The 21,612-nt window shown below is 42.0% G+C and overlaps 1 protein-coding gene across 2 annotated transcripts in view; it reads left to right on the top strand.

Moving 5' to 3' along the window:
- The window catches only part of CAMKMT (calmodulin-lysine N-methyltransferase), a 402,917-nt gene that overhangs the window by 377,072 nt on the left and 4,233 nt on the right, over positions 1-21,612 (top strand). Inside the window, exons 8-10 of one of the 2 annotated variants that reach the window (XM_060309607.2) lie at positions 92-166; positions 7,138-7,201; positions 17,225-17,356. In XM_060309607.2, coding sequence (XP_060165590.1) covers positions 92-166; positions 7,138-7,201; positions 17,225-17,356 — 271 coding nt within the window. The remainder of the gene's footprint in view (positions 1-91; positions 167-7,137; positions 7,202-17,224; positions 17,357-21,612) is intronic. The other variant, XM_060309608.2, reaches the window with a different exon arrangement.

Raw genomic sequence — 21,612 nt, 5'->3', positions numbered from 1 at the left:
CACGTGCCACAAAAAATAATGTTAATAGCTCAAAATCAAAAGTTAAAAAAAAAACCCTAAGTATAATTTTTAAAATCTTTTTCTTCTCAAGCGTTTTACGATGGGATAATGAGACAGATGTCTCTCAACTGGAAGGACATTTTGACATTGTTATGTGTGCTGACTGGTAAGTACATAAAAATCATAAAACTCCTGTTAGAAAAAATAGCTTTGCTGGAGTAATTGGGCTGTGCTGCTTTGCTGACGGCAAAGCAAAGTCAACAAATGAGGCACAAAGCTGCCTTAACCTCAACAAATTAACATTCATCTCCATGTGACAGTTATAAGGTAGTCTTCTATCACACAGTAACTTCTACCACATTATTTCCCAAAGATTGATTTTGAGAAGCATTTCCATTTTCTGGAATTGCCTCTGTTTCATGCTTGACGTATCAGTAAATGGACGACTTAGGCAAATTGCAAATAATTATGGCTCGGAGAGGAATAGTCTGGAGAAAAAGGAGTTTATCAACACAAACAGCTCAATTAGCTTACTTCTTAGGAGAGATCTGACTATTGATATACGGGAATATATATATGTATGTGTGTTTGCACACATATACACTCCAGCGTATAAACATATCTGTGAAATATCTTTAGGGAAATAGCTTTTCTTAAAATGTATGTTTGCTATCTAATATTTTCAATGTCTTCAATTATGATATTTAATTATACATAAAACAAGAATTATAAAATTACATTTTATTGTTATGCAAATAATAATAGTAAAATCTCTGTCAGATGCCTGCCTTTTAAAAATAATTTACATTAGATATTTAGTCTTCTCTTTTAGCCCAGTCTACTTATTGTTAATGAAAGTCTGATCCTAAGTTACAAGATAAATATGTATCAAACCTTAATAATGATTTCAACTAATCTTATGTATTTTCTTCGTGTATTGAATAATAATATGAGAAACATTGACAATTCACAAGTATTTTTCCTGTTAAGGGTAAAATCTTATTTGTAGTTTTATCATGATTTTTAAAATGACACTATGGATTTGAAAACACAAGTTCAGATTCTAAAGAAGTTCTATTATACTGATAAACCCAAACACAAGATCCATAACCCAGAGAACACTTTCCTTATGCGAGAGTTGAATGAATGCAATGAAGTTTTCAGGAAGTCTTTATTTTAAATTATTATTTAATAAGATTTTCAGTGGCTAACTTTCACCTAAGTCAATGAAATTAGACTTGCTTTCTGTTTTCTTCTGAAAAATACTTGTCAAGGAAACAAATATTTTCTTCTATTCTTAGTTGAGATTTTCTAGTTTTTCATGGCCATTTTAGTCTCTCTGCACCCAGTTTCAGAAAACCTTTTTCCAAAAAAAGAGAGAAGCAGATTTTTGACTAATCATTGATATTGTGTCTCAATATTACAGCCCTCATCTAATCAAAAATAAGGAGCTAAAACCTCACCATATGATTTGAGCAAGTAATTTAGTAAATGCTGTCCCTCACCAAATATGAGAAAGGATTCTCCAGGTTTCATTGCACAGATGAAGATAATGCAGGCAGGATTAGATCAGATTAAGCATGAAAGTCAGATCAGAGAGCAGCGGAAAGAGGGAAGAAGGGTAGAATCTTGGAGGTTTAGATGAGGGTCGCACATGGATGGGCTCTGATTCTGTGGGGAAGTCAGGTCTGGCCAAGAGATTTAAAGTTAATTTTGTCCTTTGCACAAATGTCAAAACAGCCTGGCTCTGTCATACCTTGTGTTATGACACTCACACCATGTCATCCTATTTGTACCAGGGAAGCAGAGGAAGTCAGATTTAAGCTCTTTTCTGATTAATGTTCTCAGTTAGGTTAAAAATAGCCACACAACATGTTTGAAAAGTAGTCTTTTTTCCCTAGCCAACAACAGGATCCTGTACAACTGATATACATAATGCATATTCAGTTAAGCCTTTCATTACAAATACATAACATAATAATACAATGTTATACGTACACACACATACCATATACATAAATACACATCTAGTCACTATTGAGAATTTATGTATTCAAATGAACTAAATACACCAAGTTTCATTTTATAAATGGCTTTTCTATGCATGAATTGTTAAGTTTTCTTTTCCTCCGGTGTTGTCAGTGCCTGAATGTCAGCCTGTTTATAATTTCCCATTTGTAAATGTGAAACATTAAGCCACTCTCACTGCGATGCTGATACTATTTCCAAAAGAAATGCTTTGGTAATGGTCTGTCTTCATATTCACAGGGATGGGTAAGCTGTTCAGAAACTTAGAAAGTACAACGATGTTCATAATATACGTGTTGTGCATATAGCAGGGAAGCCCAGGATTCCATGTGTTCTTTATGTCCTGTTGGATTGATGTTTCTCTGTCAGAGTTATTGCACGGATGCTGCTTCTAGGGGCAGGCAGGCAGGCAGGCAGACCATGCTGCTATGTGTTTTTTTTAAAGAATGTCACAGAGGAGGAAAAGAAAGCTCTCTTTAGACACTACCTCCAAGATGAAACCTGAAATAGTCAGTGCCAGAAATAGGTGCCACACATAAATAGATCACGTTAAGTCTCACACCATCCTTGAGTCCTTGTCAGTCAATGAGATCTGGATTAGGCCACAGGAATATGAAGCAAGAGTTGGAGTTCAAATATTAGGTACATGGATTAAATTCTTACTGAAGCATTTCCAGCAAGGGTGGCATTGTCTGCTTCCCTGAATAGCTAACCAGTGGTACTGCTTGATCCCATTTACATGAAAACAAGCTCTATTCACAAACCTATTCCAAACCCACATTGTGGTTCAAGTAAAATGCACATGATTACAACGAGCAGCGATATGTTTATGTTGTTAAATCATTCAGATATTCATATATTTACATTCAAACATTCATAAACCTGTAGGCAATGAGGGAAATAACTCATTTCCCAGAAGAGACAGTCTCTTAGTTCACATCTAAATTTAGTAGCTCAACTAGATTATAGAATAAAGAGGCACACTGAAAGCTAGTCGTTATTTCACCATTCAGCATTTTGGACAATGAAATATAGTTTCATGGTTCAACAGTTCCTAAGTAACTTGTAAAATGTCAACTTTGAAATAAACAGAAGGAAAACTCAAGGTGCAGTCATACCTGCAAATGGATGCTGTTGACAAATATAAAAATATTAGAATATTTAACCACAGGTATAGAAAAAAAACCCTCCTATTAAATTCCTTGGTTGACTTGTTTAATGTTGAATTTAATATAAGAGTTCCTTTCTGCTGGAATGCAATCCAGCCCGGTCCTTGCTGAGTTTAGAATAGCGAGTGCTTGTTAATTTTAAACCTGCCTTTCCAGACTCCTGTTCAATCACAATATTCTGAGAGTCTGGTAGTAAGATGCTTTTTATCCAGTGAACACTTCCATTCAGTGTTTGATGGCTTTCCAGTTTACTGTAGCTCTGCAAAAATAAAAATGATTCTGTAAATAAATTAAAAAAAAATAGTTTCTGCACATTTGGATTCTCTAAACGCTTGGAAAGCAAGTCTGAAGCCACCCCTAGCCAGACACACGGAGCTAGGTCTGCAGGACGGTGTGCACCACATCTGCATGCCTCCAGCCTGAGACGTTGGGAAGAAATGGGGAAGGTACATCACTTCACTTGCTCTCCCAGCATTTTTATACTAACTATATACAGTGGATTGTTTTTATTTTCTATCATGTTTACTTTAAATGATGCAAAAAGTTTGGGTTTTGTGAAGAAAAAATTTTTTTCTCAAAATAGGCTCTAGGATTTCTTTGTTTTCTTCCAGATGCTGTGATCATAGGTAGTTCTAAATCACAACTCACAGACCTTTTCACCTGAAAAGACCTTTAACCCAAATGTAGTCAGCCCTCTTACCTCACACCTGAGGAAACTCAGTCCCAGAGAAGATCTCGTACCTAAGGGATGGCACCAAGCGAGATCAGAATACGGCTCCCCGGCAATCAGTTGCTAAAGACTGATAGAGGCCATTCCGTCTGCCGAAAGTTAAATCTAAAACAGTGAATGTAACTGAGCATATTTCACCGTGAAAATTACATAGAGGTCTTCCTCTCTGTGGATGCTGACAGAAATGTCTCCTTGTTCTCTGCACTAATTAATTTCCCTATGAGAGGAGCTGGAGCTGCTCTGTGCTCTGCAGAAAATCCTGACTGATTCTAAGGGAGGCGATGAAAATGGCCTGGCACCTTTCCTTTGTCGTATAATCTGTGATTCAGATCAGTGGAACAAGGCAAGCGTTGATTCCACAAGTGAATTATATAGAGGTGTGTGTGTGTGTGTGTGTGTGTGTGTGTGTGTGTGTGTGTTTGATGGCCAAACTAGGCCGACTGTCGATGTATTCTGATCAGTAACTGAAGGGAGAGTTGAAATGGTATCTTCACCCCAATCACTGACCCACTCAGCCTTTTTTAATAGATCCACTTAAGCTACTGCTGTTCTCTGAGCCCATTAGGACTTATTTAAGGGGTGAGTTTTCAGGAGATTATATATCACTCCCACTAAAGTACGTTGAAATTGCTGATAGGATGTATCCTACTAAGCGTTATAAATTCTGCACCAGAGCTAGGTAGAAAGGTGAGCTTGCTTGGAATAAAGACCTATTAGAGAACTACAAAAATTACTTTTGGGAAATTTGACTTGCAGTGATGGAGTAGACAGCATTAGCTTTCAAATAACTGTGTTTTGATTGTGTGCTCTGTGTTAAGCTGCATTTTCTAGTGAGCTGTGAGGTTAACATTTTTGTCACCATTGCCAACATTAAGTAGAAATAGTACTATATTAGGTTATGCTTTTTTAACTGAAGTATAGTTAATTTACAATGTTGTGTTAGTTTCGAGGGTACGGCAAAGTGATTCAGTTATTTATATATACATATATATATATTCTTTTTCAGATTCTTTTCCATTATAGGTTATTATAAGATGTTGAGTATAGTTCCCTATGCTATACAGTAGGTCCTTATTGTTTATCTATTTTTTTATGTAGCAGTGTGTATATGTTAATTCCAAACTCCTATTTCCCGCTCCCCTTATAAGGTTATGTTTTGAGCTCAGCTTTTAAGTTGTTGCTTATTTATCTCTAACAATCTTACCAGCTCTTAGGATGCACAGGTATAAATTGAGAATGGTGTTTTGCCTGGTGCTGTGTATCCCAACCAGCCAGGTCTCCTGTGGACCCAAGTAACTGACAGAGGTATTTTCTCACAGTGGTAGTCTTCTTTAAAATGCTTAATTATTAACATTTAAGATAGTATTACCTCACAAAACAATAAGGTATATAGTCCTAAAGAGAACATTTCAAAACACTTAAATACAATTCGATTCCTTTCTTATCGATCCTTACTGGTTATTAACCACTGATGAATATGGCTAAAAGGCAAATTTTTGTAGCATTCGAATTAGACACATTTTGTGCTCTAAGATTTAAGTGCATAGTTTTCTGGAGCAATAAGAAATTTTCCCATGGGTAATAATCAGGTTATCCTGATTATCCTGATGGATAGTTTCCCATTCTAGAGATCACTTCTAGCTCACCTTAAGAGGATTCTTTTTCCATTGCTCAAAGCAGAACTTTATAGAAGAAACTTCCACTGAGCATGTCATGGTGAAACCCAAGCACTGAGAACTACAAAAAGCCGCTCTCCCCACTCCTCTTAAGTGAGAGACTTAGGAGAGAACCTGGTCTGGTGAAACATCCTACGTAAATGCTGATTCCTCCCTAGCAAGACCAGTGAAGGAGTGCATACAGCCTGTTTTAGAGGCATTGAAACCCACCCTGCGTAAGCTCCTGCATTTCAAAGACTGTGTTGTTCTGCCAGTTAGGCAGTAAGTAACTCTTCATTGAGCCTCCTCTCTGTGTGTATGCTGGGCCAGACCTAGTGACGCAGAAATGAATACAGACTGGAAGCTCCTTGAGGATGGGAACTTCGTCTTATTCACAGCTTATCTCCAAGGCCTGAAACAGCCCCTAGTATACAGCAGGTCATCAACAAATATTCATCAACCGACATATATCATTCATTTGATGCCCACCGCAGCCACAGAGGTGGGCCCTCATTGACAGGAAAACTGAGGCCTCAGATGAAGTGACTTGCCCAAGGTCACATAGCAGAAAGGTCAGAGCCAGAGCCTAGGAAACCCTGAACTATGCTCTCCCCTTGTCTGAAGTGTGGCTCCACCAGCAGCGCTCCCACTGACAGCTGATACTCATCCTTAGCTCGGAGGAGGACGACGCAGGGCCCCAGAGTAGGTGGTAATTAGCCATGCTGTTTGGGGAGCGGGAGGCCAAATCAGAGGGACCCACACCAAACTACAGCATTCAAAATGGGAGCAGAGGCTTTGCTTAGGCCCCTCATGGGATAGCTGATGCACAAGGCCATCCAGTGTTCTAGCCTGCAAGTCCTGGATAAGGAAACTCTGTCCTAAACTTCCAAGATAAGGCCTGGTGAAGACAGGGTCAGACTGATCCAGCCAAAGAGGTGACAGACCAACAAGAGAAATTCTCAAACCAGAAAAGAAAAATGAAAAATCACATGAACTGGAAAAAAATCAACATGGAGATCAAGGGGGAAAATCCAGAGTTGCCATGGTCTCTGGGACATACTGCCTAAACCTGGTCTTTGTTTATTCCTAGGTCACTTGTTGGCTCTAACCTCAGTGCTGTTGCTAGTCACTAAAAACTATCACCACCTGAGAGCTGTTTTGTGGTTAGTGTGTAATAGGGCCGGTGGTTTGTTTTTGGAGGGTGGCCTCACAGCACCCTCAGTGGGCAGAGGGCACAGGTCTACAGACAAGTGTGGGGAGAGCTTCATCTCCACCAGATGATTTCCCCCAAACAGCAGCTTAAAAATTGTCCCTTTCACACTAACACATGGCCAGTCGTGTTGAATCGTGGCCCATCGCATGTTGATGACTTGACTTTGGTTGGATAACACTGACCACAGTATCTTTTGTTTATTCCAGTAAGACACTTGAATGGAAGGAAACATTTCTCTTTTTTAGTGTTGAGTAAACATGTGTAATTGGTCTTGATCTCCATTAGTATCATTAGTCGTGAAAACCCAGTTTAATCTGGATTCTGTTCTCTTCTCAATGTCAGCCTGTTTCTGGACCAGTACAGAGCCAGCCTTGTTGATGCAATAAAGAGATTACTCCAGCCCAGGGTAAGTATGTTTCTATTTTCTCCTGAACACTGGCTTCAGAATAATTAGTCTGTGCACAAAGATGGAGAGAGTAATGGAATGGCAGGATTAATGTCATGTAATACTTTAATACTTATTATGTCCAACTTCAATTGGGTCTTCTGATCTATCAGATTCTTTCCTAATCATAACTAGGGAACTTCTTACCCTTGGCCTTCTGATAAGGAACACAGTGGGTAGTAAAATAAATGAAACCACTTCAAAGATAGTGTGAGATGATTTTTATCAAAGAATTTCTTGAGTCTTTTCCTTTGATAACAATATCTTCATATTAAAGTAGAAGTATGATATTGAAAGTTTTCTGTTGACTTCTGTCATTATAAATCCCTTCAATGGTTACCTTTGTCATTGGGTATTTATTGCAAAACAACATTTTTCTTTTTATTTCTGTTTATATTCAATAAAGGGGCTTCAGATGAATCTGTATATTAATCTGTTCTTTGCTTTAAAAGGAAGCCATTATTTACATATTATAAACATTAGGTCACAATGAAGCCAAGCATGGCATAAAATATTGTGCACATTTTTACATTTATATATCCATTTATGCCTGAGAGTAAATTACAGAGTTTTTATCCACTCTTATTTTGGGGGGCTGTTATACTAAGCTAGGAGGTCCTGCAGCCTAAACAGAGAGTTAATATATATCTATTTAAAGTAAGAAAACAAGCTTAAAGCACATGCATTAAAAAAAAAAATCTTATAACTATGTAAGACTCTTGCTGTTCCATAGGGATTTAAAATAGGTTAACAATGTTAACGTAGTCTAAGACAGGAACTCACATTTATCTGAGAAAGGACTATACTGTGTGTGTGAAGTATTTTCTAAAGTTTTATCTCTTCTTTTAAAAAAGGTTTGCTCTAGTCTTCTGACCTCAGTGAGACTTATAGACTAATACCTTTCAATCTTTCCTTTATATCTTTTTCACATTGAAGGTTCCCAGAGCAATTTGATAATCATCCTTTGCCTTACACTGTTGCTTTTTATTTTGTTATCTCTATATACCTCAGAAACTTTAAATAGCCCTCTCAGAGGAGTAACCACAGCTTTGTAAGTGGTAATCAATTCAATTAAATTGGCCTTCTCAATTCCCTCTGAGGTGGGTAATAGGTCTGGAGGCAAGGAAGGGGCATGCGCCAAGATATTAATGGCAGCTGTCGTGGTTGAGTGAGCAGCCCAAGTTGAGGGCAGAAGGAATTGGGGGCCTCTTCATCCCCCCATTAGCCTTAGGTGGTTCTCATGAGCATTTGCAAGATCAGGATTTTCAGAGAGGGGACGGAGATTCTTGGACGTAAAGGCTTCTAGGAATACTATCATACGTAAACACAATTTCAAGGACTCCTGGATCTCACAGCGCACAAACAGTACTTCACTCATCACCAACACCCCTTCAAAGCCTATTTGCAGCAGATTTGCATGATTTACATAGTATCTATCGTAAATCATGAGAACGATTTACGAGAGAAAACTGCCCAAGCTATGAATAGATCTACATGGAGATTGAACTGGAACGTCTAGCAGCTCTCCTGCACCCTGTTAAACTCTGAACGATGCTCCCCCTAGTCTGAAGTGGGACTCCACACAGCGGCCTCCTCTGAGGACAGCAGTGCTCCTACTGACAGCTGATACTCACCCTTAACTCGGAGAAGGATGAGGCAGGGCCCTGGAGTGGGCAGTACTTACTCATGCTCTGTGAGGAGTGGGGAGGCCAAATCAGAGGGGCCCGCATCAAAATGCAGCATTAGAAATGAGAGGAGGGGACCTCGCTTAGGCCCCTCCTGTCCTGCAGGCCTGCTCAGACTGCGGGGTGTTCTAGTCTAAGGGGTCAGGGGTCCACCCTAAGGGGGGAATCCCAGTTGTGGATGGCACATGGACATACTGAAGTTCCCACCCAGGGGTCCCATCCCCATTGGGAGGTCTGGGGAGGCAAGGCATTTGCACTCCCTGGGCCCCCACCCAGACGGACTCAGGAAGGGTCACCTGGACTCAGCAGGGAAGAGCAGCAGCTCTCTATCCCATGCCAGTGGGCTGGAAGGGTTCCCAGAGCTCGGGGGCACCCAGCGGATAACTGCACTCTTCTCCTTCTTAGCTCCCAGGGCTGTTGTCCTGCTTCCAAAGGACCTCCCCCTGATGAGTGTCTGTGTGTGGGAGTCACAGTCCAAGACTAAGATAACACTAAAGGTTTTAGTCTATTACAATTTGAGATGCTGTAATGTTTTCTTGAGCCTAGACCACCCCTCCCTGGTTTTGTGGCCCAGAGGCTAAAGGTGCCATGAGAGGCCCACAGAGAAACAACCTGGGCAGGTGCACTGGTGGATTCTGAGTTCTTGGTAATTCAGGGCTCAGCAGACTCAATGGAGACAAAACAAGTTCTCAGGGTACTCAGCAAAAACTGCACTTTGGCCAAATGCTTCGAATTCATAGGAGGGCCCAGTTTCTGAAGGCAAAGTATCAGTGGGTGGAGTCAGAAATACCTGCATACAAAACTTGTCATTCTTACTACCTAGCCACTTACTGGATTCATCTCTCGGAGCCTCAGTTTCTCATCTGTAAAATGGGGAGTAAACAAGCCAGTGCATTGGAAAGCTTTAGCACATGATTGACTCTGAATGAGTATGTGTTCACTCTTATTACCTTGAAGAATTAGGGAGACTTTCCAGCTGTGATGAGTATAGAATATAGGGGGCTCTTCACAAAAACTGTTCTCAGAGAAATGGTTGGCAGGAGGGGAAAATTTTTTTTCTCGACCTGGACTTGGACGATACCTACACATAACTGGGCCTGCTGCAGTTCCCTGCACCCGTGTCCTGCATACCTGCTGCAGGCTCTGCAGAGGTCCGGGGGATTGTCTACCTGGATGAAGATGACACTTTTTAGTACAGATAACCCTACCGAGGAAGGTGAGAGAAATTATACTAAGCGGCCAGAATGAAACCATTGCAACACAAAGGTTCAGGTGTCAAGCTTGGGAAGAAATGGCTTCTGCCATTACTGGGGAGTATGGTTCCTTGATTTCTAGCTAAGGCAGCTCTGCTGTCTGGAGTCAGAGGATCCAGAAGCAAAGAAAGTAGAGGGAGGGGAGGGTTCCCCTTGCTTTTCAGCTTTTATATTGGGGGTCGTGGATGAGGTGGCCCTCAGAGAGAGCTTAGCCACCAGGGTGGGCTCCTGGCTTGACCAGGAATAGTAGCAGATCCCAGGGCTGAGCCTAGATCCTCGGGCAAATGGGCACCCATGCCTGGAAAGTCATTACAGGAAGCCCCAAATGTCAGGAGGAAATGATTGTTACCTGTCCCGGATGGAAACTTTCCTCAACTTACTGGTTGAGAGACACTGTCAAAACATCTGACTCCTGCCAGAATGCTACAAGGGACTCTCTAGCAAACTTACAAGAAGAAAAGAAAAGATCTTAAAAAGGAATGAAACCAGCACATCTTACTCATTCCAAGAAACAACATGTCCCTCCCCTCCCGTACCTTTTTCCCTCCGGTGAGTGGCTTCTTGTTGCTGACAGGTAACCCCCTATCGCTGTGTTCCTTAAAGACCATCAGCCATGTCTGATATCGGAGGACCCAGATGTAATTTAAAATACAGCCACACAAGCCTACAAGTTGAATTTCAGTCCGGAAGTGACAAGCAACCAATGGCATCTACTAATATTCCTCTGAAATGGCTTTGGGTGGAAGGAGGGGAGCCAAGCCAGTTAGTGTGAGTTTACTCAGGACCATGCGGAGATGGATGGGGATGCAATATGGACAGATCTCCAGCTTGTTATAGCTGCTAACCATTGTCAAGAATTCGCTATCACTGTGGAATTCATTTAACCTCCTGTAGAAGCTGCCCTAAGTGACTGCCAAATTCCCGGAGTCCTGACTACATGCCAGCCGTGCTATAAAAGTAAATCATGGACTCTCATTTGAGAAGAGCACTTTCTTTTTACTGACATATTTCCTCACCTTTTAAAAAATCTAGCACCTCTGCACCCATCTGTACAAACCTCTGTTTTTGCTTATCTCAGGGAAGTGCCCTGTGAGTGTGGGTTCAGTGGCATGAACTGAGATGGTGCTGAAGGACCCTTGGTTCCTGTCTGCTTGCTGGGTCAGAGGCCCAACAAATCCTCCTCTGTTCTTGGTGAGGACCTGTGTTCCACCATACCTGGCCCTCCAGGTGTAGGAATAGAGAGTCCCCAGATGGTTTTTAAGACCCTCAGAACAAGAGCCTAGCCCTTAGAAGTTCTTCTTGGAAGTCCACCCAGTTGTTCATCCAGTGCTGAGTCTCTGCCCCTGAGGAATTTATAATGTGGTCATGGAGATGTAACATACACACAGATGAAATTACAGTGGACAGTGCAAAATGGCTTATAACAGCCCAGCACTTGATCCTATAGGGCCTGGGGCTGTTTTTATTTGTTGTGTGATTTTTTTTCTAATTTACACCTTCTATAGAACGTGAGATGCTCCGAGATTTGAACTCGTCTTGATTCAACAAACATTTGTTGAGCCTCACACTGTGCTGGGGATTGTGGGGTATAGATAGGAATAATGTGCACTTTGAGCATCTCACTGTTTACCAGGGCAGATTAATGCACAAGCTCCTGGAATTATAATGCTATATGGTAAGCACTAGGGATACAGCACGAAGAGTAACTAACTGCCTAAGGAAGGGTTCCGTAGAGGCAGCAGTATTTGACTTTGTTCTTGAAGAGTAAGAAGGCCATTCTAAGCCTCAGAGGAAGGAGACTAGAAAGTAGCATCCCTGGTGGAGGGGACAGTGCTCACAGGTGGAGAGTACGAAAAAGCATGTTGTGTTTGCAGGAGTTTGCTCTGGTTGGAGTGTGAGAGTGTCTGTGTGGTTTGGGGTTAGGGTTGGGGAGGAGTGAGGGATGAAGTTAAAAGAGTTAGTTTGGGTACCACTTTAAGAAAGGCTGAGAACATGATGATGGAGAGATGGGACTTTATTATGTGGGTCATAGAGAGCCACTGAAATGGAGATAGAGAGCCATTTTCGAGCTATGGGTCCTAGAAAGATCACTCCGGCCAACATAAAAGCTAGTTTGGAATAAGAAAGAACTTGAAAGCAGCAAGGCTCTTCATGGGTCTACCGTGGACCAACTTCTACCTAGAATTGTTCAGTTAGGAGCTAGTGAAGGCCTAAAGACGGAGAAGAGGGAACCGAATGGGTGTTCACTGACAGGTTCCTTCAACAAACATTTCTGGAGTGCCTCCCTGGGGAAAGAATAAGGTACAAGGGTTTTAAAAGGCAATGTCACGATTTCCTGGTTTCCAGTTTCATTTTGAAGGTGAAGGGTATAGACTTGTTTGGCATACTTAATAGGTGGTATTCAGCTGTGTGTGTGTGTGTGTGTGTGTGAGAGAGAGAGAGAGAGAGACAGAGAGACAGAGAGACAGAGAGAGAGAGAGACAGAGAGCGATGGGTGGATGGTTTGGTGGGTAGTGCCCTGGGAAGTGTAGAGGTTTGGGCCAAGGATATTGAGTTCCATTTTAGGCAGAATGGGTTAAAGATACTTTCGGAACATCCCCATGGAGAGCTCTAGCAGGCACCTGAAAATCTGGGTGTGGGCCCTGGACAATGGTGAATGCTGCAGTTATGTACTTGGGAGTTTTTGATGCATAATTGATAGCTGAAGTTGAGGACTTCAGTACAGTCGCCTAGAACTGTATAAAACATGAAGAAAAAGTAGGCAGAGCCCTGGGGACTACTGACAATGAAAGAACAGGTGGAAAAAAAGAAGCCAGCGTCGGGGACTTAGAGACTGAGGGAAATGTAAGGGAGAAAGCAGACAAAGGCAGCATCTCAGAAACCAGGTAAAGAAATGGTTAGAAAATAAACACACGCTTAAACATGTAATTGGTATTTAATAATTTATTGCCTGGAAATGAAAAACGCATAGCATATTACTTGTAAAATAAGTCTGAAGAAGACTTATTTTTTCCAGACGTGCACACCCTTTAATATATGAGTATAGATTAGTCTAGCAAAATAACAACTGAGCTTACGATGTAAACAATATCATTGTTGTTTTGTGGAACTACTCCTCTCTCCTCTCCAGGGATAAATGAATTCTCTCAAATTTCTGCTCATCAGTCAAAATTTTACATTCAATTGAGTGTTCATTCTGAGTTTAAAATGATTCGGTGACTGTGAATGCTTAGAAAGTTGTGCTTTGGTAAATTGAAAATAATGTTTCTAAAGTGATGGGCTAATTTGAAATCTATATTCTTTTTCTTGTTTTGATTTTTGCAGCCTAAATTGTAAGATGTATTCCTCTGACTGTACCAGACAAAGTGTCCTCCTCCACTGGGGATATGGGGGTCTTCTAAAACCGTTCATTATGGGGCAGATGCTGGCACTCAGTAGGGCTCAGTGGATGCTTATTGAATGAATGGAGGATGTCCTATTGTCCCTCCTAAATATTAATCCACATCTCAAAGGTGTCTGCATTCAACGAAATGAAAAAGAAAACATTTTGAAACTCATAACTGAGTAATTAAGGATTAAAACTACTGCTCGCTCTTTCTCTTTCTTGTGGGGACAGTATTGTGCACAGAAAGCTGCCCTCTGAAATCCCATTATAGCCGCTGACTCTGTAAAAGCTTCTTGGAGAAAATCTTTTCTAAAGAATAAGCAATAGAACGTGGCCTTCGAATTCCCAGAGACTTGTGTTTTTCAGATTATTCAGTATCTAGATTTAGTTTATTCTCTCGACAAATATTGATCGTCTACTCTGTGCTAGGCACTGAGAAAATGCAGTGAATAAAACATTAGAAGATCCCATTGTCATGGAGCATACATTCTAGCTGGAGGAGACGGGCAATAACAAACAAGGTTATGATGTGTGCCAGTGGTGATGAGGGCTAAGGACACAACTAGAGCAGGGAGAGTGGGTGGGGAGGGATGGGGAAAGGCGGCTGTTTTAGGTGCGGTGGGTACAGAAGGACAGGTAAACTGAGACACGAGCTCAATTGCAGTCATCTTACAGCTCACCCTAACCAACAAAGGGCTGGGGTGAGGGCAGCATGTGTTTTGTGAATGCAAACATCAACCCAACCACAACCCCTTAGTCCTGTAAACATTATGATATATAATTTAGATAATAGCTGTTAAAAATCAACTCTTTGATTTTAATGGTAAGACAATATTTGCAGGTGACTTTAAAATAAAATGACTTCCATCATTCAAGAGTCCAGAACGGGAGTCAGCTCTTAGAAAATACTAGAATGACCTACTAGTGTTCCCTCTTTTTTTTTATGGAGACTTCTGCTCCCCTGCTGAGACCATGTATTATATCTAGTTTCACATCAAAATGAATTTTTGCTGCTAAGTTTGAAAACCGCCTGAAAATAGCAGTTAATATTGGAAAAGCTGACAGAACCTTAAGTTTACTGGCATGATTGGTGCTGCTGTAATTATGTGCCTGAGTGTATACATGTCTATGTAACACAGTATGAAAACACACTTGATGTCCAGGACAGTGTATCAGTGTGTTTTCTTGCAGCTAAATGAGGGGAAGAGAGAAGGAGAGGGAGTTGCTAGAATTTTTATAGCACTGTTAGGTGGTGTAGATGCTCCTAGTCTTTCTTACATCTATATAAACTTGTTTCTCAAATTATTTTCATGTTCAATACCTCGTTTTACCCTCACAACTTGCTCGGGCTCGGGGGTGGAAGGCAAGGGAGGCTTTGTTTTTCCCACTTCATGGGTGAGAAAACTCAGTGGGTCAGCTAAGATAACTTGAGTTTCTTATCTGAAAAGATGAGGAGATTGGACTCACGTCATCTCCAAGGTCCCTTCTAGTTCAGCAGTTCTATGACATTATTTTTCTGATTTTCCTGAGATGACACCGTGTTTTATGGTGGAGATCCCCTTTAAGTCCAGACCCCTTCCTGCCACACGGTTCCTTCTTCTTCAAGCCCTTCACTGCATGTTTAATCATCTGTAAAATGTAACGTCTACCGTACAACATTGTTGCAAAAACTGTTGAGGGGATTAAAGGGAAGGCTTGTGAAGCCCCTAGCAAAGTGGTAGCTTTTATTATTTATTATTGTCATCACTATTACTAATAAGAAGGCAATGTCGTGTAGTGGAAAGAGCATTGGCATTGGAGTCAGGTCAGTTTCCAGTCATTTACTGGTGTGTCATCTTGGCCAGTGATTCAACCTTTCTGAGCATTCTGTAACATGCAGCTGAGAATCTCTACCTTGTTGGGTTGTTTGAAGACTAAAGGAGAGGATGTATACAGAGCACTTATCCCAATGTCTGCCACGTCCCAGATGCTCAATAGACAGTTGGCAGGTATGAATGGTAAACCAATTTTCAAAAGAAACTGGGATAGGGACTTCCCTGGTGGCACAGTGGTTAAGAATCTGCCTGCCAATGGAGGGGACACGGGTTCAAGCCCTGGTCCGGGAAGATCCCACATGCTGTGGAGCAACTAAGCCCGTGTGCCACAACTACTGAGCCTGCACTCTAGAGCCCGTGAGCCACAACTACTGAAGCCCGTGCGCCTAGAGCCCGTGCTCCGCAACAAGAGAAGCCACCGCAATGAGAAGCCTGTGCACTGCAACGAAGACCCAACACAGCCATAAATAAATTAAATAAATACATTTATTAAAAAAAAACAGGGATATATTTTCATGATTCCCTCAAAACCTGAAGTGTTATTTCATAGAGGTGAAGTATAACCCTGAAATTAACAGAAGCATACAGTCATCTTTTAAACAAATAAAAGGAAAAAGAAGATTCTGAAGTTTAGTCATTCTGTGCACATCTACAAGGGAGAAGAAAAACTCACATGCACCTAGTAGTTAGCAAATGGTTGCTGTAGAGTTTCATGCCAGAGAGTCTTCTGAAATCCAGTATATACTTTACTCAAGTCCTCCCACTCTCCCCACTACAACAATCTGATAAGGTTGTGCAGTTTATTTAGAAAAGCTGGATTGCCCTGATTTTACCACTTCCTTTGAAAAGTAATCACTTGAGGGGACTTCTCTGGTGGTGCAGTGGTTAAGAATCTGCCTGCCAATGCAGGGGACACGGGTTCGAGCCCTTGTCCGGGAAGATCCCACATGCCGCGGAGCAACTAAGCCCGTGTGCCACAACTACTGAGCCTGCACTCTAGAGCCCGTGAGCCACAACTACTGAGCCCGCGTGTCACAACTGCTGAAGACCACGTGCCTAGAGTGCATGCTTCGCAATGAGAAGCCCGCGCACCGCAATGAAGAGTAGCCTCCGCTCGCTGCAACTAGAGAAAGCCCGCGTGCAGCAACGAAGACCCAAATGCAGCCATAAATAAATAAATAAATAAATAATTTTTTTTTAAAAAAAGTAATCACTTGAATAACTTTGAGGGACTGTTTTACCATAATGATGACCCTTATGAAGGATTCAATGAAGTTGGAAATCAAGATCCTGTAGCTCTGTCTCTGGCAGCATGGTCACAGAAAAGGCTGGTGGCAGAACTGAAATGCATTGTGGTTACTTATCTCTGTGGAGGATTTCTTGGTACTGAATTTCCAGGGCACAATAAACTAACATTGACAGGCATCTGTGGCCACATGCTCTGGAGCTGTGTTGCAGATGTGTTGGCAGCTGCTAAGGAGTCGCAAGGTGGGTGGCACTGCCCTGGACCCATTATTCTAAAATCTAGTTGATGGTTTAAACCAGTGGACCCAAGAGAGGTATGTATTGTACAGAAAACCAGCGTTGAGTTCCCTGTTGTTTATTACATGCATTGTTTGAAAATGATAAAACATAGCAACTCACCATTTAAATGACTTTTTTTTTCTTATTTGATGTATATCTGTCCTTGAAATTATTCTCACTGTGGATGCCCATGCTGTGTGGACGTCTAAAGACAAATGAGTTTTCTACCTGAGAGCAGTACAATTAAATGCTTTGACTAATGTCTGTTATGTTTGGTTGCCTTCCCGTTTTAAAATGTGTGAATTTCCTTTTTAACGTTCTAGGGGAAAGCAATGGTATTCGCCCCACGCCGAGGGAATACTTTAAACCAGTTTTGCAATCTAGCTGAAAAAGCTGGGTTCTCTATCCAAAGACATGAAAATTATGATGAACACATTTCAAACTTCCACTCCAAGGTTAGTTTTCTGCTTGTGTTAGATAACACTTTAATCCGCATTGCATTTTGAAGAGATCATGGTCTTTTTGGCAGGTAACCTAAATATTTGATTAAAGGACTCCTTAGGTGTGCTGCTTCTGAACAGCTATTTGTATCTGATTATTTTGTGTGGCAAAGCCATCTTTTATCTTTGCATGTCTAGAAGGATTGTACAGAAACCATTCCTGTTTACTCCTTTCTCTGAAACTAACTAATCTCTTCATTCATAATAGACTAATTTGTAGGATACAGGGGAGGTGGCATAGAATGAATGATAAACAAGCATTTATATTTTAATGAAAAACCTTCAGCTTTTAAGTAGGTTAAATGCTTAGCTTCACTGAAATAAATAGAAGGTGAATGTCTAATTGTATCATGTTAGACTGTAAATCTTTATCTCTGCTTGCTTTATGGCTGGGTCAGTTGGCAGCTTGAGACTGTTAAATCTCACAGAATTTCACAGTTGTGGGGTTATATGTCAGATCGAGGCGCTACAAGATTTAGGTCAAAAGCACTTATCTGAGAGTGATTCTAAGCTTGCTTACATAAAGCAATGTTATCAGCCTTTTTATTATTTATAGGTATAGAGCAATATAGGACACTGAGAGGCCAGTGTTCCACCGAAAACTTTTTAGGAATCTCACGTTTGCTAATACATATCACAGTTACTAGAATAGCATGTACTTCTTCTGTAATTTTGTGCGGTACAGAAAGGTCCCTTCTCTGAGCTAGTCTGACCTTGGCAACAGACTTTGACTTGTCAATTTTGCAAGTCGTGACCACAGAAAAGTAAAGCCTTGACCTTATTTTTCTCCTGGGAAAATGTGAATAGCATTCTTTATTACCCAGGACTATGATATAATGTAGAAGTGTGTTGACTTTTGAAAAATTATATGCAAAGTGGATCTGATCTTCTAAGCAATAAAAAGGAAATCTTCACTTTCTGGAAATGGGTTCATTTCTTTGGGTCTCCAGGTCTCCATTTAAGCTCCTGGGGGGGAAAAAATGATGCTTTGTGAACTGAAAGGGTTAAATCACTTCCTCTCACTGGTGGAATCGGGCCCTTTTGCTTACAATCAGAAAATAAAAACAGAATGGCATGTTATTCAAATCTTACCTGCCTCTAGAATGATGTTCTCCCTTTTTCAACTCCTCTCCAGAACAAAAGGAATGGCTTTGAGGGTTTTACCTGGTCAGGGAAGGGTCTCTCCTGGCCCCCTGGGCTCTTCTACACAAAGGGATGAAAACAGCCTCCTCTCCAGGGTGGGGCTAGAGCTACAGGGATCAGCTGACGGCTGCTTCTTGTCATGTCATTCACTTTCCCCCTGAAGGACAAATGCTTTTAGTTTCTCAGTCATAGCTCAGGAGAGCAAAGGTGAGGGTTTCTCCACCAGCAGAAAATGTCAGCATTGTGCCCCATACCCTCTGTCTCCTCCTGCAAGATCTGAAGTGTGTTGGGTCATGCCAGGCATTCAAGTCCTTAGTAGCCACCTCTTCTTTGTCTAGGACTTTAGATTGTCAGCACCTAGTGGGCAGCAACCTCCTCTTTTTATTTCCGATGTTGTACACTACCCTGCTAAGCATGGCACGTTTTATAAATCACTAAACATGCCTCTTAGGTTTATACTGTGCACCATACCCACAGTACCCTGTAAATAATCAGAGTCTGATTGATTGGTCGCACAAAATAAATTTCCATAATAACGAAGTGGCCTTAGTGTTTATCTCATCATAATTGCTTCAAAGTTCAGTTCCCCACCTTGCTGACACTGGACTAAGGAATAGTTCCCCCTCCTCTTTTGGTTCTTGTTGTGACAGGTGAGAGTTGCATTTTGTTCTCAGGAAGTAGAACCCTAGGGGAATATTCTGCAGGCTTGGGGTGCCCTACCTAGATGGTATAAACGAGCACCCATGATGTATATTTTTCATGATGCGGGCAATTTCAGCTGGCTTCTTGTCCTCCCGCGTGTAGCCAAAGAATGCCTCTTGTCCCTTCTGTACCAGAAGCACAGAATGCCCGGCTTTTCTGCTTCAGCAGCGGGTTTAACCGTGTGCTGACTGGACGGAGAGGGGCCCCGAGGACCCGACTCTGGCTCGCACAGGGAGGTCTCTTTTGCAAGAGGACGATGCCCGGAGAGGATCTCTACCAGAGTCCGGACACAGAGCCGCGGGCCCGGCTGCAGAGAGTGGGGAGCGTCCCTGGTCCTCGCCGGGCCCAACTGCTCATCACGGGGGCGCGGGGACGGAGACCGAAGCCAGCACCGCGGTCCGCTCCGGCCCCTGCCCGCCTCCCGCCCGCGCGCCCGGGGCTCCGGGGATGCGCAGGGGCCGGCGCGGCTGCCGGGATCCTCCACCCTGGCCGCTTTTGTTTGCCGCGTGCTGAGAGCCGGGGCTTAAAAGTTTTCCATCTTGAGCGGCAATCAGCTTTCTTCCTCTCCATCCCTGGCCAAACCCCCATGGTCCCAGGGACGAGCCTGCTCCCAAATGGAGGAGCAGCGTCTTCCTTCAGGCAGCGTGTTATCCTCTTAGCCCTACTGTGTTGGAATAGGGCGTAACCAGCTGGAGGACTGTAAGACGCCTGATAATGCCACTCTTTTCCGCTGTCCCGTCTTAATCTTGTTACACAAATGGTTGTGAAGAGATTCATGAATTTTAATTTTGCCCTCTGCATTAGTGCCTCACGTCACTCATACACAGCTGCCTTCTATGCCGAGTTTTTCACCCCTCCTCTTACAACAGGGGAAAAAAAATTAGTTACAATCTTGGCAGTAGTGCAAGGTAAAAAAAAAAAAAAAAATTGCAGATTTAGGCAACCACCCATGAAGCTGATTAACAGTCATGATCAGGAGGAACAGCTTTGCCTCTTAAACTTTTCACCTCTCATTGTTAACTGTGAAATTTTATTTCCGTTAAAAAGCAAGCCTGTAATCAAAACGGTGCCATTCTGCACTTTTCTGCCAGTGCTTTTGTGAAATTGTGCCCACACCGTGCAGCCACTGTGCTCAGAAGCCAGGCAGCCAGAGGTGTAGCGTGTTTTTAAAATATTGCCTTTCTGTTCGTCCAGGCAACGGGGAGAAAAGAACACACTTCCCTCTCCCACCTAACCTCTTGGTCTCCTCCAGGCTAGGAATCAAACGCGTTGCCCCGATGTTAGGGCTCAAAACCCTTAGGATATTAAGATAGCCAATTGTTTAGCAAGCTAGAGACTTGACTTAGAGATTACAGCTGGCTTGAAATGAGTTGATAAAAATATTCTCAATCATGCAAATATTCCTTGAAATATAATTTTACATGCCATAGTTTTCTTTTCCTTTTTTTTCTTTAACTTTTGCAAAACCACCCATGTGTTTGTTTTCTGTATTTTTGTGTTTAGCCATGAAAATAGGCTGGGGCTCGGCTGTGAAGGCAGTACATTGTGTTAAAAGCACGGCCATATTGCACTTCTGCTTATCTATTCAAAATGCCACATTACAAGTGGCTGGTTTGTATAATCTGTGTGGTGTGCTGTTGATAATTGTGGATACTGTAAAGGGTAAACAGTCTGAACTTCACTCCCGCTGCTGCTGTTCGCACTGTGGCGAGGCTGAGCATGTTACATCCAATTATGAAGTAAAGCATGATGCCACTAATAGCAGCTATATAATACAGTTCAGTCCTCAAAGACCCTGTTTTAACCTATGAAATTGGAAAATCGTTTTATTCACAATTTGCTTTTTGTTTGTTTTTTTTCAAGGTGCTTTTTTATTTCTTAAAATTATAATTATTAATTGGGCCAAGAAGTACAGCCTGGGTACATGGAATTATTCTTAAACCACATAACGTTCCCCCATCGAAGCCAGTATTTGCTAACAGCTTTGTGTGTGTTCAAGTACCCTCACGTAACAGCCTGCATTCGGAAATGATCTGGTGCTGGGGTGTAGGGCTGCCTTTGAGGGTTGTCGGCGCTTTCCTATAGCTGGAAGGACTCACAGTCAACATGGGGCTGGCCCCTGGCCTCTTCTAGCAAGGAAGCCTCTGCTTTGGCCTCCAGAGGTCAGCATAGAATCCAAGGTAAAAGTGATTTCTAACCCATATTTACCGAAGAATTATTTATCCCACATATTACCTCAGGGACTTTATAAAGAGCTCATTTGAGTCTCTGTATATTAGTGCATTGTGAGTGAGTAGGTCAGCTGACTCACACTGAGTAATCAACTTTCCCTTATCCCCAATCCCAGAGGAAGAATTTAGCTAGCT

The sequence above is a fragment of the Globicephala melas genome, chromosome 12 (assembly GCF_963455315.2).
Source record: "Globicephala melas chromosome 12, mGloMel1.2, whole genome shotgun sequence".
Classification (NCBI taxonomy): domain Eukaryota; kingdom Metazoa; phylum Chordata; class Mammalia; order Artiodactyla; family Delphinidae; genus Globicephala; species Globicephala melas.
This window is presented reverse-complemented; position numbering and strand designations above follow the sequence as displayed.